Raw genomic sequence first — 18,486 nt, forward strand, 5'->3', positions numbered from 1 at the left:
AATTATTTGACATTGAAATTGTCAACTCAACGTGAACAACATACCTATATTTAGTATTATCATTTTAATTAACTCAAATCACATTAATATGATTCTTGATATTTTTTGTTGATTTAAGGTGAATTAAAAATAAAACTTGTAGGTGAACATACTTACGTAATTAAATTTTTTCGAGCTGCAATTTACTTAATTGAATCGATTTTATTACACAAACACAAGAGAAAATCGAATTAAAATGAGACCTAAAAGAAAACTGCTCCGCAACCTTAACGATTCAATTAAGAATTTGTTGATTATTTCGAAAATATTCGCTTTACTGCCCATCAGGAGACGAAAAAACTCCGAAAAATTCACTCCTTGCGTCTACTCGCTAATCTACAACGTGGTTCTAGCGATAACGTCCTTCTTTGGGTTTCTGTATTTAACCGAAAACAACAATTACGATGACGAAAACACCATCTCGGAAGCTAGCGGTTGGTTGGATTTATACATGGGGACAATTATCCAGACCACTGGAATACTCCTCAATTGCCTAAATGCCAAAAAAATCGTAGTGTTTTTCAACAAGATCGACCGCATCGATAGACAATTCGATCTGCTGTCGAAACACGTCGACTACCAAGAGCTGTACAATTTTGTCAACCTAGCAATAGGCGTCGTTTTAGTCGAGCTTTGTATCATTTTCGTGCCGGAGTACTTCTTGATCGTCGAAAACGAGACCGTACTGTACTTACTTTGTTCCTATTGTCCTATTTTGACCACAGGAATCGTCAAAGTCCAGTTCGCCGTTTTCGTCTTCTTGATTTTTCAAAGGTTCTGTTACGCGGAAGTTGTCTTGGAGGAAACAGAAAGGTTGCTCGGTGGGACAACCCTATCCACTTTCCTAACCAAAACTGCCAGTGAGTCCTGACCGACTCGACTGATCGATATCTTGCTAATTTTTGTTTTTGCAGAAAACCACGTAACTGCAACTGTTGACGTGGTCCACGAGATTCAGAACGAACTTTACAACTTATGCGACCTCACTAACAGACTCTACGGTTGTCAAAATTTTCTGATGGTTCTGTCAACATTTTCCGTGTGTATTACTCAATTCTACTTCTGTTATAGCGAAGGACTACAATTACAGTCGGGATTTGCTCTTGCGTATTTTTCGATGCAGTGGGCCGTCCTACAGCTGCTTGAGGTGTTCTCACTTACTTATCTTTGCGAAAGTGTTCATCTGAAGGTACTGAACAGTCAATCTTCATGAATATTTCTAGTGTTTATTTTTTAAGATGGATGGTACAAAACACATCATTAACAGACTGCTGTTTAAGTCGAAAGACCAAAAACTTAACGTTGTAGTAAGTAACAATACTTGAATATTTGTCAGTGCTGACTCCTTTATTCAAAGCTCAAGACGTTCTCCATGCATGAGATGCACCGCGATGTTAGATTCTCGTGTGGATTGTTTTCCTTCGACTTCGGAATGATTCAAATGGTAAGAGGGTTAGGTACAAGATCAGATTTAATGTTATTAAATTATTTTTAGCTGTGCGGAATGATATCTAGCTATCTAATCATTATGATACAACTAGATATAGCCAGATCAGAAACAGGTGTTAATCAAATTACAGACACATAATTTAAAGATTGATTTAATTTTTTCAAACGAAATAAGACAACGTTATAAACGACTAATAATCATAATTAATTAATTTTTTACAACATTATAATACATTTTCCAGTACAAAACGAGAACAATCATTTTGCGTTCTAACTTAGACGTGTCGAATCTCCACATGTTACACTTGGGAAGAATTAAGATAGAAAGTAGATCTGCTTCTTGGAGTGGTTAACAACCTGACAATATCGTAATGTTTCTTGACGTTGGCCGCTTGAATTACATTTCTTCCGCAGATATTTGGAACTGCAGGATCGGCTCCAGCTTCAAGCAACAACCGAACAATTTCGACGTGTCCACCTAAACTTGTCAAAAAAATGGCAGTGAAACCTTTCTTGCTGACCTGATTGACATCTACTCCAGCATCTAGTAGTACTTGAACGATCTTGACAAATCCTCTTCGCGAAGCTGGAAAAAGACAATTCTCTCCGTGTTTACTGACGGCATTGATGTCAACTTGAGCGTCTATTAACAACCGCACCATCGCTAGATGTCCGTTCGTACAAGCTAGATGTAACGGCCTAAAACCCTTGCACGCCACATCCACATCAGCTCCACGGTTGATAAGAAACTGAATCAGCTGAGTTTTTCCTTTTTCAACTGCAGACATGACATGACTGCATTTGTCGTTGATGGCATTGACACTAGCTCCGTGTTCAATCAAGAGCTGGATTGTGGTATAGCGTTCTTTGAGGCATGCCATGTAAAGTGGTGTCATCCCGTCAACGTTGCACACATTGACATCTGCTCGACGGTCGATCAACAATCGCACAACATCGTCATGGCCGCCGAAACACGCTCTGTGCAGTGGTGTAAATCTTTTCTGGTCCTTAGAATTGACGTTTGCTCCCACATCTATCAAAAAACGGACAATCTCGATATGTCCACAAAACGAGGCCTTAGTTAAAGGGGTAATGCCATTGGCATCTGCATGGTCGAAGTCAGCTTTCAAGTCAACCAAATATTTGACTACTTCCAAATGGCCACCCACACTAGCTGCCGAAAGTGGAGTGAACTTTTGATTGCAGGGCATGTTAACGTCAGCCTTTTTCTCGATTAACACTTGCACAACGTCCATCAGACCGCGCAGACAAGCTAAGTACAAAGGTGAGACTTGATCGCGGTCACAAGCATTGACATCAACACTAGACTGGAGTAATAAACGAATTACATCGAGGTTGCGAGCTTGACACGCCAACATGATCGGAGAACGATTCTTTCTATTACCCTTGTTCACTTTTCTCATATAAATTCTGTTCGAAAGGAGTATCTTCAAGCAATTTGACGAATTATATATTGCTGACACGTGCAGAAGATTATTGTTTCCAAATTTAGTAACTACATACGGTAATTTTAGAATGACATCGAAAATTTCGGAATAATCGACTATGACCGAGTGATGTAAAACGCTTGGAATATTCTTAAAGCTGTCAAAACTGTTGATCTGCCTTCCATACATCTTCGACAGCAGTATGATCGGTAGAAGACAAGACGATCTGTTTGCGTAGCAAAATACGTCCATTCCAAATACATGGTCGACTTCGTGAGGATCACAGGTTTGACACAAAAATTCTAGAATCTGCCTGTATTCTACACTATCTTTTTCGCTCAAGTGTCCTTGTGATACGTCGACGACATACTTTGTGTTGAACAACCCGACTCCCACAGTAGTCAGCGGATGGTATCGCATCCCCCATGAACACGCTAGGTGTAGACAATTCCGCCCTCCTTTATCTTTTAACCGGAGTTGATCTCCGTGAGCCAACAAGACTTCCAGATTTTTGTACAACACTGCGATGTGAGCTGGACAATTCTTGGCCAACAGCAGGTCGAACAAGAAACGAATGTTCGTCACCTTCTCGTCAAAAAGCAGTTGCTCAAAATTCGGAATTTTTCTGTAATTTTTTACCAAATAATTGGCCGCAAAATACTCGCCGAACGACTGATGTATAAAAAGAGGAACATTCTCGCTGGTCACACCGGTTATGATTCCAAAACAATCACCGTTCTCTTGGATTTCCTCCAAAAAACTGGTGGGCTCGTATTTTGCATCGCCGAAAAGAATACCGATAGACACATTTTCGTAATTGTCAAGGCGATCCCTTTTGCCGGACTTAATCAGTCGGTCAATAACGTCACTGGAAACGTCCAGCTTAGCTTTTTCTCTGTAAAACACGTTCAGTTTCTCGTCCACGAAGTAATAGTACAGATCCACAATTGAAAATATTTGCTCGTCAAGAATCTTGTCGTATTTTTGTCGATTCTGACGAAACAACTCCGTCAACATAAAAATGTGAAGAGGGACTCCGAAAATGTCACGGTGTCGTACCGTTGTCACATTTTGGACAATCTTCGTGATCACGTCGTCGATCTCTCCCAATTCGAGACGATTCTTAATGTATCTGTTTTGTTCTTCTTCATCAAAAGGTCTAATGGTCCGAGCCAGAACACGGAATTTGTTTTCTAAAACTTTCTTAACACTGCTTCGTCCTGCTATAAATTGAATAAACTCCAGTTCGGACAAGCCGCTGATGATATTCATGACGGTTACCAAATTTGTATTGCTTATCTCGTCCAATCCGTCCCAGATAAAAACTATTTTACGTCGTCTCAACAGTACTTTCAGAAATTGCGAATCAAAGCTCGTGCATTGCTTGTTGGTGGGGTCCAGAATATATTTCAAGAAAGCGTCAGAATCATACTGCTGTTTTTGCAAGTACCGAAAATGTTCTTTCGGATAAATGACCATGGTGCAAGAAGTGGAGGGTTGTCGATTCTTGATGCTCTTCATCAAAACGGATTTTCCCATGCCAGGTTCGCTGCATACGATCTGCACGTTACTGTCGATGTAGAGACTAAATTCTGATTCGTCCATAAAATGATTGTGCAGACGGTTTTTCTCCAGGTCACTAATGTCGCCTATGCTCTGAACCCATTCCAGTTTTCCTTCTATGACCTTAAAATGATGGTACTTCTTCTGGTCTGGGTGTTTCTCGCACAATTCACTAAATTCGCTTGAAGAAAATTCGTGATCTTTCACATAAATTGTCACGTATGATTTCCCCATCGAACCGTCGGTGAAAAAATTTCCCATCGAAGGATCCACCCAGTCTTCATCTTCTCTCACTGGACAATCTTCAGTTCTCTTTATGTTGAAATTATTAATATGTTCCTTGATTTGGTCGAATTGTTCTCTGCAGCTGATCGCTACTAAAGTGTCCCGTCTAAGTTCTTGCAGAAACTTGAAATCTACAATGTTCCTCGATATCAGTCTGTTGACGTAGGGCACAGGAAGGCTCTCTCTTGGTCCTCCGATAGAGAAGGATTCGTCAAGCATTTGTAAAAGTTCATTCGTCGTAATAACCGCCTTCATATTTTCATTATCTTCAATCAAATTTCTTAAACTGATTTTCCTTTTACCTTGTAGAGAACATTGAAAGTTGTCCAAAATGTTTTCGTAAATTTCTGATTCGGCGTCCAAATCGGATAAATTTTGAAAATTACAGGCCAAATCTTCATTTCCCAAAATAATGTATTTCCTATTTTGACACAAATGTATTGCTTTGTAGACACGTGGACTTGCCGAAACAATTAACGGAAATTTACCAATCAGCCATAACAATTTAGTCTTCTCTAAGTCAGTTAAATCACCGACAACGCTACTGTATGTTGGTACAATCTGATATTTAATTCCGATTTTTCTAATTTCGTCAATATTGTTATCGATTTCATCAATGGCGTCGGAGTAGATTCGTTTTAATCGATCACAGCTGTCAGAATTGAAAACGGTGACGTTAAAGTGAAAAATCGCCTCCCTCAACAGCTTCGAGTTAGCATCAACGGTACCATCTTGGTCGAACATAAAAGGTACAATGAAAGGAGACAGCAGACATAAAGTTATCACACGTTTGGTCAATATTGTATCCAGCTTAGGTTTCTTACCTTCGCGAATACTCCATTCATTTATAAATTCCATAAAATCTTTGAATGAGGTTTTATCACAGGTGAACATTGTTTCAAATCTCGTCGAGATGTTCTTCTTAATCTTGTCGATGTTCATTTGATCGGTGTACAAAACAAAATTATCAAAAAATTCTCGATGTTGTGCTTTTTCAACTACAAATTTGTAACAAAAGCCTTTGGTGGAAGTGTTCACCAGTGGGTCAGGTTGTACTTTGAACATTTTTACTTCGACGTCTTCATGTTTCAGTTTGATTGACTCACCTTCTCTTAGATCAAATCGACGATTAGTTAACAGAACGAATTGAACGGAAGGGTCACCACCGCAGTCGAGTTTCTTGAATTCTTCATAGTACTTTGCAATGCTGAAATCTCCACGTTCTCCTTCTAAAGCACTTTTCGTTAAAATTTTGTCTTTGTTGGCGTGTTTCAACTGAACAGCCTGTATTTGTCTACTACCACGAAGAGATTCCGTTTCAAAAACGACGTCATCGAAAGCGCCAAAATTTTCGTCGTTTGATGACACACTAAAATCTCTGATATCAGTATTTTGAATCAGTTTCAATATCACACTGGCAGTAAACAAATCTTCGTATTCTTTGCCTCTGTCAGTGGTACCTTGGCGTTTTTTGAAAATCTACAAGAAGAATTTGTACAACAAATGTTTTAACAAAATATTTTAATAGCAAGGAAACACAGGAAACTTACCCTGCCACTCATTTTCGCAACAAAAACCTACTTTCTTCAATAAAATATTTTATCTATAGTGTTGATTACGCGATAAAAAGATAATCATACGTACCTAAATATCTATGAATCTGCATTATAAAATATTGTACCAATGTACCATCGTAGTTGGCGTTGAAAACTCACAAATTTTGGATGTGCCGCAGCCTCGCAACGTTAGACAGATTTCCACAACAGCCAGAAGCGCAAGACACATAACAACCACATAAACGCACAAAATATGAAATTGCACAACAGAATAAAATTTGTTTTGTAAATTCAAATACCTTACCTTTTAAATCTTTATAAAGAAAATAAAATAAATGAACCAATCAAACAACGGCGCCATGTTCAAATAATACATCCGAATACCGAATAAATCGATCGTTTCAAATTTTACAAATAAAACCAAAACTACGGGGTGATCAAGAAGGACTGTTTAAGTTGGTAACACTGAATTGTATTTTAAATCGTATAACAGGAGTAACTTTCGGTTGTTGATGGCTTGTCGTTGTTAAATCTATACCTACATCAGATATTTGTCAAATAAACCAACAAAACATATCCGGTTGCAGTGTTATAAATTACCGAATTAAAAATTTTTCTCAATTGTACTGCCAACTTAAACAGTCCTTCTTGATCACCCGGTACATTTAAATAAAGTAACAGCAAAAACCTAAAAAAGTTAATTTCCCCAATATTGATAGGAAAAAAAGATGTCGCGGACGTACTCTCGTGTCAAAAATAAATTACTCCCTAGGATTTAGGGATATTCGTTACTAGGTTGCCATAAATTTGGTCAGGTTGGAGGCTATGTGGTTTCTGGTGACAAACAAAAGATATCCCAAAAATGTAAGACAGCAAATTAATTGTAACAGTTGCAAATGACTAATTTCTCTCTAGTGATAGATGATTTTTCGTTTCACAATCAATTTTGATTACTGGCGGCATATTTATTTGGATTTAATCTCTCAATTCAAAGTAACCAACCTTAAGCATTCAAAATTACTTTTGAAAATTCTAGTTACACACAACATGAAAAACGTTATTTCCCGAAAAGTTCGAATTCTAGGAAATAATTTATTTTTGACACGAGAGTATAATACATATAATACATTGATTTTGCAGTAAAATTCACATAAGTATCTGAGTTTACGACTTTTTCGATATTTATAGAACGTGTTTAACTTTCATGAAAGAATCGACAATTTGTGGTAACATGACGTAATTGGTAAATATTTATTCTTAATCAAGACGGCTTTGTCAGTTTTCGCATTGTCCGTGCATTTCCAGACCTTCAATTGCCTAATTTTCTAAAAATTAAAAGTTATCCATCGAAGTGCGCAAACGTATCTCTGTTTGATTAAAGATAATCCGATAAAAAATATACTCACCGAAGGGATCCACAAGGTACGTGTCCACCATTTTTCTAATAACAACACTAAAATTCCTCCGATTTTAGCGGAAATGGCAGACGAAATCGGCAAAATACCCAAGCCGCAGATGCGGGGCCTCCTCAATGCTCAAATCAAAAGAAATCTGGCTCTGACTGCAGTAACCTGCACCCTTGCTGGACTTTATATGAAGTTCATTTTCGGCAACGGACGCAAAAATGTGTACGCGGAATATTATAAGTAAGTATCCGAAATTATTTCCATTCGTTTCAAACCAAGAAACCTCAATTTTGGTTGATTTGACCGTATAAATAAAGCAAAAACATAAATTGCAAATTTTTAAAAAATTTGTGCTGCCCCCGTGACGACTGCTCGCTGAACTAGATTCAAATACTGGCGGTAATTTTCAGGAATTACGACATCGAAAAGGAATTCCATCGCATAAGAAGGAAGGGCCTTTTTGACTCGTGCGACCCTTATGACGAGGCTGACGATGAAAATAACAATAATAATAATAACAATGAGTAGCCTTTATTATTCAGTTTTGTAGTTAGGTACTTAGATTTGTATATGTAATTAAAAATAAAAAAGAATATCTTCCTTAAGTGTTTTTATTAGAAATAAAACCATAGAAAAATATAAGTGTAGGTAGATTGTTTAGTCTATCAAGTATGGGCTGTCCAGTGCACCCAGCCCCGCAGCCACGCCACCCTCATTGGCAGTTGACACTTTGGTTCTCAACATATGACCCACTTGTTTGTTGTACGTGATGGTCTCGGAATCCCTGCGATGGCTCAGGTCGTACAACCTTGATCACCAATTATGATACTTACCCTATGACGACTCCAAATATCCCCAATTCCGACACCATGTCCACTAATTCTGGAACGTTACTAACCCCTGGTCTCACGATGTAACCCCTGGACAACGGCGGATGGATCCTCTCCATCAAGATCCAAGCGGTGCGCTCCTGGCTGTTTTTCATTTTCTTGACGGCATCCCTCACTTCCAATCCGTAAACGTTGTTGCCGCCGCCCTCGCGCTGAGGCTTCAGAACGAACCTCTCCGGATTGTCGATCGCCAGCTGCACGGCTTGATCCCCCAACTCGTCAAAATCGAGACTGTACAAACCGGTGAAGACCTCTTTGATGCGCTCCACTTTTGATGGTTCACACAAAAATTGTTCCAAGGCACCAGGTCGGGCTAGGGTTTGCTGAACTTTTTTCGTGCCGGCCAAGTGGTACTGAATCGATGGACTTTTGATGGCCCGCGATCTACAAATTCATAATTGACAGTTTTTAGTCTATGTCACCGCTGTAGAATTATGTGTTATATTTTCACGTTGTTTGAGATTGAGATAAAGAATAGGGACACATTTTTTTTGACCCACGATAAATTTCTGTTACAATATTCTCGTAGAAAATGACATGAATATCTGAGAAATCACACAAAACAGGACACCATTCGCTTCGTAGAAAATACTGCTATAGGCCATGTCAAAACCAAATAACCACCAGCTGTTGAATTAAGTTGGTGAAAACAAAATTACACTAAGGCCCGGTTTATTCACCTTCAAGTAACTTTACTTGAACGTTAATTACCATGGATCCACCAATAGCAGATTCTAAATCATAGCAACTACTGGCCAGATATATTTACTTGAAAGTGAATAAACCGGGCCTTAGTGTACTATCGCGGCCAAAATGCTTTGGTCGTCACTTTTTGACACTTCAAATGTAAATCAAGTATTAATGTCAATATACATGACAATTTCAAATTATTCTTGTCAAAAATATGGCACCTTCAGTTTTTGATAAATATAGAATCGTCTTACTTGCTTCTGAAGGTTGTCTAAATCCCGACCATGTTGATCTTTTGCTTTTGAACCCTGCCTCCGCAGCTGGGATTTACCCCACCCGTATGACACTGATCGATTAAAATAATTTTGACAGTAGTAAAAAATAAGGTTAAACATCCTAAAGTTTGCTTTACAATTGAATGTCATTTATGTCACATTGACGACCAAAGTATTTTGGCCGCGATAGTATCGAGTGTTCAAATGAAATCCTGGGCTGGGAAGGCGTTGGAAACCGTCAATTGTTGTGCTTTTTTAAAGCGTAGATTAATTGGAGCATGTTGACAGCTAACCTAAAATTTAGAGCCAAAAAAATCTTTCTTTTTTTCTTTCTGTACAATGTTTTACATTAAAAATAGAATAACTTAACGATTCCTATTCTTAACGCAAATATCTAAGGGCACTCTTTGCTGAAAACAAACATGTTCAATTATGTTGCGATTAAACATAAACAAATTCCATTCGTGTCAAACGGCGGGAAATTCAAACTTTACACTGTTCTAAACGGTTTAATTTTTCCAACGCCTACTCAGCCCAGGATTTCATTTGAACGCGCGATATAATGGCAATTTTGATATTACTAGAATGCTAGAACAATCAAATCTAAGTATACAACGTTGCCAGTTGATTTTCTGGGTAGAATGCAGTGTTGGTGGTTATTTGGTTTTGGCAAAGACTATACAAATGTTACAATATTTTGTACAGAAAGTTTATCAGCAGAATACAGAATACTGTAAACACGGAAATGAACTTTGATTGTTAATCATCAGATATTTTCCTGTGATTCTGCACCGTTGATAAATGCAGACGAAATGTAGCAAAAAGTGCCAAGAAGGAATCATCAGAAAGAACGTTTCATTGAACGTTTTAACAATTTTTTTTTTTTTGTCTACACAGTCAGAATTTGAAATTTTTTTCCTGTGTGAACGGATTTTGATAAATGTTACAACTTGTCAAAACGACACGTCAAGCTAATTTTAAATATTTTAAGCGATTTGGAGCCTTTAAGGAGCTCTTCGAACAAAACAAAAAAAAAACAAAAACGTCGGGGGCCCACTCATGCTAAAAAAAGCCCAATTTACACATGAACTCCTTAAATAAACTACTATTATACATATTTGTTATGGCGTTGTTGTGTAACTGAAAATGTTATGAATTTAAGTTACAATGTCTGCTACTGAGAGCTAAAGTAATAATAATGGTTTTTCGGGGGTGCAGGTATCGGAACCCTCCCTGTGTAAGGACAAAGTGGGGGTGCGAGTACCTGACATCTGACGTTAACAATATTATTACACATTGTAGTGTGATAGGTTACTACAATTATAGTATAAAAATGATAATTACAAATCATATTTTGATCGAACAATTTTAACTGACATTCATATTAAGCATAACAGACCAGACATTATTATTTTAAATAAACAACAAAAGCAAGCATATCTTTTAGATATAGCTGTTCCAAATTCACATAATACCAAGCGATCATTTAAAAAATAAATCGAGTTTGCTTTGGAGCCTATGCTATAGCATGGGTTGCCATAGGTAACACGCCGACTCGATTTATTTTTTAATTAATCACACCGTATAACACAGACATATAACACAAAAATTAATAAATATTTAGTGCTCTCCGTTGCTGTGAGACATCTTTGGTGTTTAGAAAAAATTTCGATTTTACCACTTATAATTTCAGCAAAGGGAATAATAGTACCGCAATCTCTTTTTAAAAATTTAAAAATTCTGGATTTAGGTAACACATTGGTAGTTGAAATTCAAAAAGGTATATTATTATACTCATGTCATATCGTGAGGAAGTTCCTTAACATTGACACAGAACATAATAAAACACAACAAAGTCAAAATGTGGGGGCGAGACGCCGGTAATCATGTTGATCAGCACTGCACTATTACTTGATAGTAATATCCGTAATAGTGTATGTACTCCGGCAAAATTGCCGTGCCGCCTGGTGGTGGAGGATTTAAAAAAAAACAGCCAATGATTCATGGTGCAATCAATATAAATAAAAATTATGTATAAAAAATCCACTGTATCGTTGAATGCATAGCGTAGGTATAAATAAATTCCTTTACTATAATTTGAATATGTATTCTGTAACTGCACCAATGTAATTCACCATTATATCATCATCATTACGGTAAACTTATCTAACTCACTTTTGAACATTTGAAAGTAGTAATTTTTAAAGATTAAAAATGATTTCAATTTTTTGTACTTGCTCCTATTTATTTTCTTTTTTTTTGGAAATAACGTTTTTAACAATACAGGGTGCGTCTGCTTAAACTTTATATTTGAATATCTTCGTTATTTTAAATGACTGCTCAATGATATTTAGTCTTAATAAAGGCTGCATTGCCCTCTTTACATAGGCACTACAAAAATTAACAAGGATCTGGACAGAAGAGGAATATTCAAGAAAAAAATTAATGAAAAAAAATTATTTTCAGCATTTTCTAACATTATAACTTTTAACATGCATATCAAATGTTTCTGTGTAGATTTTCTGCCTAATAATCATCCTAGTGTTTATTATTGACCAATAAATTAATGTTAAATAAAGACAATTTCCAGACTTCATTCACCAGTGTGTATTTACGTAAAAAAGTACTTCACGGCTTACTGATTTACAAAAAAAAACATAATTAATTTATTATTTGACAACGTCAAATTAAAAAAGTTTGTGAAATCTTTGAAATAATCTTTTATACAAGATGTTGTTCTCACAGCAAGAGAAAATTAATATTATTTTTACGTATGGAGAGTGTCACAGGTGCTATCGAGCCGCAGCAAGAATTCTTCAAGCCCGTCAAGAAAATGATAAATTTTCCGAAATGAATATCAGATGAATTGTAAAGCTGTTTGAAGATACTGGCAGTGTTAAAGAATTGCCACGAGTAAGGGATGCACTCCCCAAAAATATAAACTTTCAAAATGCCGTTGTTGATTAGGTAACTGAAAATCCACACACAAGCACAAGAGCAGTAGCGGCTACACTGAATGTCTCACAAAGCACGATTATTAGAACTTTGAAATTTCATCCATATGAAATGATCCTGCAACTGCAACTTCACGGAGTTTTTATTCCAGAATTGAAAGATGTGTGGAAGTTAATGGCCTAAATAAATTTTGAGCATCTTATTTGGTTATAATTATTTTGAGTACATTTTTTAAATTTTCTTTGGTGCTAATTGTGTTATATTGTTGAATTTATTGCAGATGTTTTAATTGTTATTATTTAGGATGTGCTTAAATTATTTATTCACCTTCACCCCCTCTTTAAGCTTGACGCACCCACTTCCATAATAGCCACTTTTATAAATAAAAACAAAAAAATTAGGAGGGTACCGGGTACCCCATGATTCATTGTTTAAAAAATAAAATTAAAAACATTTAAATTCGTTTTATTGAAAACTTACTTTAAAATAGTTTAAGTAAATTTTTCGAGAGAAGACTGATCCCTAGGATGCAGACGTACCTACACCGGGGTTTGTACATACATACCTATTTGAATTTTTGTTGTATTTTACCGAATAGTTCAGAAATAAAAGAATTTTAAATAAGATAACAATGCCCCGTCAAATTGACGTATCTAAATTATTTGCTGAAAAATGAGTAATCTGTGAAACAAATTCGTAACAACTTTTTACGCATAAACTCTGTTTTGAACACAGCTGGAAAATTAGTTCTTTTTAACACAAATTTATTGCGTAGTCATCAGTAAAAGTGTAATAAAAACCATACAGGGAGATACAGATGCCACAGCTGAATATGTTATACTCCGTAATCTGAGGAAAAGCCCAAAAAAAAATAAAAAATTACTGCGGTTATTTTTCAAATAGCTCTGTATCCTTGCAGGTTTCGTTAACTTTTGTTAAGCACATGTCAAGAGGTCATTGAGATATGTAATATTGCTCAATATTGTTTACCTTAATTGATAATTAAAAAAGATATTCGGATATAAAGTTTTAGTAGACGCACCCTGTATATGTACAAACCGAATTAGATAGAAAAATTAATAACGCTTTTTCTATACAAAAACATTCGCTTGTAGATTCTGCTATTTCTCTCATTCCTAATTTATAGTGCTATTCTCTAAAATTTCACTGCATAATGTAAAAAGTTACAGTATGTAGCTAACAGAGCAATGTAAGAAACGTCCTTACAGAGATACATAAAATTCGTATTCTCTAAATACCTCTGTAAGCATTTGCCTTACAGAGCTATTTAATACATTTGAAAATTAGTGGAGCAAATGCAAATTTCGTACCTTTCAAAAATGGAAAGTGTCAAAATGAACAATTACAAAACGAAAAAGGTGTCAAAATATGGTGTGTTCAAATGAAATCTTGGGCTGAGTAGGCGTTGGAAAAATTAAACCGTCTAGAACAGTGTAAAGTTTGAATTTCCCGTCGTTTGACACGAATGACATTTGTTTATGTTTAATCGCAACATAATTAAACATGTTTGTTTTCAGCAAAGGGTGCCCTTAGATATTTGCTTCGAAAATAGGAATCGCTACGTTATTCTATTTTTGATGTAAAACATTGCAAAGAAAGAAAAAAAAGAAAAACATTTTGGCTCTAAATTTTAGGTTAGCTGTCAACATGCTCCAATTAATCTACGCTTTAAAAAAGCACAACAATTGACGGTTTCCAACGCCTTCCCAGCCCAGGATGTCATTTGAACACTCGATACAATTTCCGAGCAGTACCAAGAATATTCGAACTTAATGGAAACGGATGATATTTTTCGTTGTGGCGAATTAAATCCAAACATTTCCTCCAATTACATTTGGAAGTTGTTCAGGCCGTTAGCCTTACCACTGGTGGGGGTTACCACCCCCCAATTCAAACTCAAACTAGTTGTTAGTTATAGACTATACTCTACGGTACTTGTAATCGAGAAATAAACGAGAAGCATCCCGCAAAGAAGTCTTTACTTTACTAATTTTAGAAGCGCAAAATGATATCGCAATAAATCTGGTCCTTTTAGATAACGCGAACAGAAGTCTTGGTATAAGTTGTCCAAGAAATTAAATGCAATTGGTACTGGTCCCGTTTTATCGCCAAAAGAATGGGCCTTGTTCATGTTTATCTTTGTGATAGTGAGTCGGGATAATCGGTAGAAGCAGGCAGAATTAACATGAAACCAAACGTCAAGATTACATGTACAGTCAATGGACAAATAAAACTGGGACAAAAATGACAATCACATAAGTCAAAATTTATAAATTTGCATCGTTTAATTACGGCTTTATCACAAATAGGTTAACTTTGGTATGACATATTATATAGACACTGACAAATATATTGACAATTCAATGGTCTGATTTACATAGATTAAATTTTAAGTGTCCCAGTTTTATTTGTCCACCGACCGTACCTACTGACATTTATGATGAATTGATGACTTACAGAGGCTTTACAGTGCTTATGGTGACGATTTGTCTCATCATAAATTTACATCGACTGTAAGCCATAGAATGTATGTTACAGAGACAATTTCCCTTAGAGAATACCATTTTGTGTTACAGACTGTAGCTTATAGAGTTATAGAGTTACAGTGGGCGACTTTTGCTTAGAGAATAGCACCATTAACTCATGTCAATATTGTCAATAGATTGATCGTGTTCGGCCACTAGGCCACTACACGGAATCATAATTTATTTACCTCTCCATTAGCAGCCTTGCATCCCATTCCTTCTGACTGTGATAATGGCCCGGTTCATATCCCGCTCGGAAATAAATCATGGCGACGATGCACCCATCGCTGCAACGAAAAACTGAATCAACTGCCCAAACTCACTATCCCACCCGACCCTACATAATTAACTCTTTGTTCTTCCCCAGACTAGCCCTTTCCGCCATATCGGTCAGGGTGCGCCTGATTACCCGGGCCTGAGGGTTCATTTCGCGTATTTTAAACTCATGGAATCTCTGGTCGCAAATGTTAAAGGTGACGTCTTCTATTATGAACAGAATGACAGCTTGGGGATCGTCGTACAACTTCCAGGCCTCGATCATGCCACTACAAAGACCTTCCAGAGCATTGTTGTCGGGCAACTGAAACAATTACATCAATAAAATCTCTCCAGATTCTTTGCGACTCTCTTACGTTTTTGAGTTTGTCACTGTGACCCAGTTCTTGCAAAATGTACCTGAAAGAGGCAGGAAATGGGAAAAAGGAATTTGTGAGCGTCGTTCGATCCATTTCGAAGCACCAGTCTTATTTATGGTCATACTCAAAAGTACAATTACATAAAAATCACGCGTGCCCACAAACTTCCCCGCAAGTATAAGAGATGGTGCTGGTTTGGAGAACAATTTTGAAAACTTTGCGGACCGACGACTAAACATTCATCATAAAAAATTGTCTGGGACGGTCACAGACTGATTTAATTCAATTATAAATAAACATAATGGATGTTACGTAACCAGATTTATGACACAAAAAACAATATCTAATCTAATCTAAAGATCCATTAAAAACATCAGTGATCGGGCGAACTTTGTTGTTTCCGTTTAAAAATAGGTAAGTGTTTTTTGTTTCGATTTTTGATTGCAATTAAGAAGTCGCCTACTTGACTTTTAAAAATGTCACTACACACTACAGATAACAAAGTTAACAAAGGCCACTCTGAGATTTTAATTGGTACAATGGAAAACTTTCGACTGTTTCCAATTTTCCAAACAAAAATTTAGCAAACGACTTGACATGTTGTAAAACAATCAACCTATAACGAGCAGCATAATTTAAATGTTTGTTGTGCCATTGTGGCACAAGTGACCAATGAAAATTCAACATTTGCTAGAACATGTGAAAGTACAACTTTTAGTTAAAAACGACCCCGTCAAGGTGCGACGTACTACATTTGTGGACAACAAAATAGCAACATTGAAAACTATTCAAATGAATGAAATAATGAAGGATATTCACACAAAAAAATGTTAGTGCGAAATTGAAATTTAAAAAAAAAAAAAAAACAATGGATTAGTAAGGCTCGCATGCGACACGTGTACATGCAAAACTGAGTGTTAGTGAGAAAGAAAAATTGAAAACACATGCGTGTTTCCATGCACTACAGTATAATAAAAATCGTACCTATTGAATAGCGTTATGTGTGTGGCGATGCCTCCGAAGCTCGAGGCAATCGTGTTTAATTCGATTTGTTTAATTTTGTCAGTAGACGACGAATGCACCATATAATCAGATCGCAGCAGTCCCAAAGAGGCTCGCTGAAATCAAATGGAGAAATACAACAGATCACTTTCACACACATTCCATCAGCTATGTACACTATCTACAAGGAGAGAAAAGAAAAATCGAACACAAAACCGCAGAACCTTCATTATTGCATTCATTTCCCCGGAAACGCAAAGCGCGGCACACAGAGGTCTCTTTTCTTTACCTCTGGATAGCACCCGATGATGGGCCCAACCAGCCGAAACCTGAAGCAATTGTGTTGAACTCGATCTGCTTCCAGCAACAATATGAGATGCCTGCTGAGGATGAGGTACGGCATTTATCGGCTTTCGCCGGGCACTCCGTCTCCAACATCAGATCTGACCTCACGAGACCCAAACTAATCGGCTAATACACAACAGTCATCGGTTTTTAAGCAAATCTACATTACTCTAGCTATTATTGTACAGCAAGTAAAAAAAAAGAAAAAGTAAAGTGCATACCTGTGTGACGCCCTCGTCATGCACGGTTTCATAAATCTGGAACAAATTCCTCGTAAATTCGTCAACTTTGATGGTCTCTTTGAGGCTAGAAGTGAGGAATTCTCGATCATGAGCCACTTTGTGCATTAGTTCGTTCAGAATCAGTTGGATCTCAATCGATTTCATAAATTCTCGACGGGGAAATGCAGACGGGATGAGGACGAAAGGGGCGAATTGGAGCGAGTCCTCCGAAAATTGCGTTTTCGACCTCATTGCCGCTCCATGCATCAAAGCCCAGTCTTTGGATTTCTCAACGACTTCCTTCAGCTGGTCTTCAGGAAGAGGCAAAGGGATGACGAGTGGCAAATATTTGATTCCCTCGGACATTCTGAAACAGCGTTTTAGACTTTGTAAAACACGAGACCGGGGCAAGACACTTGCTTCCGTTTTTTAAGTAGCGGTTGTGGGACTGACATGAAAAAGAATACTTTCCGGACAACGCTATGTTATCTTATCAAACACTTTCCACTTAAATTTGTCGTCATTTTCAATCTGTCTTATTTGCACATGCTATCTAATTATTACATCTGATTTGACAATCAAACAATCGAGAAGTTAGCGATTTAACAGATAAACGTCAAATCAAATCAGATAACGTGTCAAATCTTGAAAAGTCATTTGATTGTCTTGTCTGTTAAATATTTACATAGAAATAATAGAGTAGTTTACGTTTCCACTTTTGCAAATTTTTAATGAAGTGTTTGCAGACGGGACAGTAAAATACTTAGAAAATACTGTTAGCGTCAACCCACAGTAGATTTACTCATTCAGTAGGGACAGCTAGGGTCGGCACCTTTGAAGTTTCGTCAGCCAGATTTTTTAATAACATGGCGGTATTGGCGGTCCTTGCTAGAAAATGCCATAGATGGCAACACCATCGTTCGCGGCAATTTCATTCTATGCACTCAGCCAGACTCGTGGAGGGAGAAAACGCCATATGCATTGAGTTGGTGAACGACAAAGATGGACAATTGGAAAGATGCAAAAGTGCACTACGGAGATTTTTCTATTTCTATGCGTCCGTTTTCACCATTGGTTCTACATGGTTGGTTAGCGGCAAATAGAAAGGAACTTAAGAAACGGAAAGAAATTTTCTTTCTATCAAGATACATGGTTCCAGTACTGATCTCTAAAGGTGTTTT

The 18,486-nt window shown here is 37.0% G+C and overlaps 3 protein-coding genes across 4 annotated transcripts; 1 reads left to right on the forward strand and 2 right to left on the reverse strand.

The window, feature by feature from the left end:
- Window positions 1-26: 26 nt before the first annotated feature.
- Window positions 27-1,674, forward strand: LOC138122559 (putative gustatory receptor 2a). The gene is made up of 5 exons (XM_069036769.1): window positions 27-899; window positions 954-1,228; window positions 1,278-1,346; window positions 1,397-1,483; window positions 1,535-1,674. The coding sequence occupies exons 1-5, from the start codon at window positions 236-238 to the stop codon at window positions 1,625-1,627; spliced, it is 1,188 nt and encodes a 395-aa protein (XP_068892870.1). The 5' UTR covers window positions 27-235; the 3' UTR covers window positions 1,628-1,674.
- On the reverse strand, window positions 1,625-6,753 carry LOC138122557 (uncharacterized). Its single transcript, XM_069036766.1, has 2 exons — window positions 6,335-6,753; window positions 1,625-6,263 (listed from the first exon to the last, which is right to left on the reverse strand). Exons 1-2 carry the CDS (start codon window positions 6,344-6,346, stop codon window positions 1,788-1,790), a joined length of 4,488 nt encoding a protein of 1,495 aa, XP_068892867.1. The 5' UTR covers window positions 6,347-6,753; the 3' UTR covers window positions 1,625-1,787.
- A 1,588-nt stretch (window positions 6,754-8,341) lies between these two features.
- Window positions 8,342-17,901, reverse strand: LOC138122558 (glutathione synthetase-like). 2 transcript variants are annotated; one of them, XM_069036768.1, is made up of 8 exons: window positions 17,726-17,901; window positions 17,306-17,672; window positions 16,722-16,855; window positions 15,735-15,777; window positions 15,444-15,682; window positions 15,291-15,389; window positions 8,580-9,020; window positions 8,342-8,530 (listed from the first exon to the last, which is right to left on the reverse strand). In XM_069036768.1, exons 1-8 carry the CDS (start codon window positions 17,758-17,760, stop codon window positions 8,404-8,406), a joined length of 1,485 nt encoding a protein of 494 aa, XP_068892869.1. In that variant the 5' UTR covers window positions 17,761-17,901; the 3' UTR covers window positions 8,342-8,403. The 2 variants fall into 2 exon arrangements, with proteins under 2 accessions (XP_068892869.1, XP_068892868.1); XM_069036767.1 differs by lacking the exon at window positions 16,722-16,855 and adding an exon at window positions 17,029-17,210.
- Window positions 17,902-18,486: the final 585 nt, after the last annotated feature.

This window comes from Tenebrio molitor, chromosome 2 (genome assembly GCF_963966145.1).
Source record: "Tenebrio molitor chromosome 2, icTenMoli1.1, whole genome shotgun sequence".
NCBI lineage: Eukaryota > Metazoa > Arthropoda > Insecta > Coleoptera > Tenebrionidae > Tenebrio > Tenebrio molitor.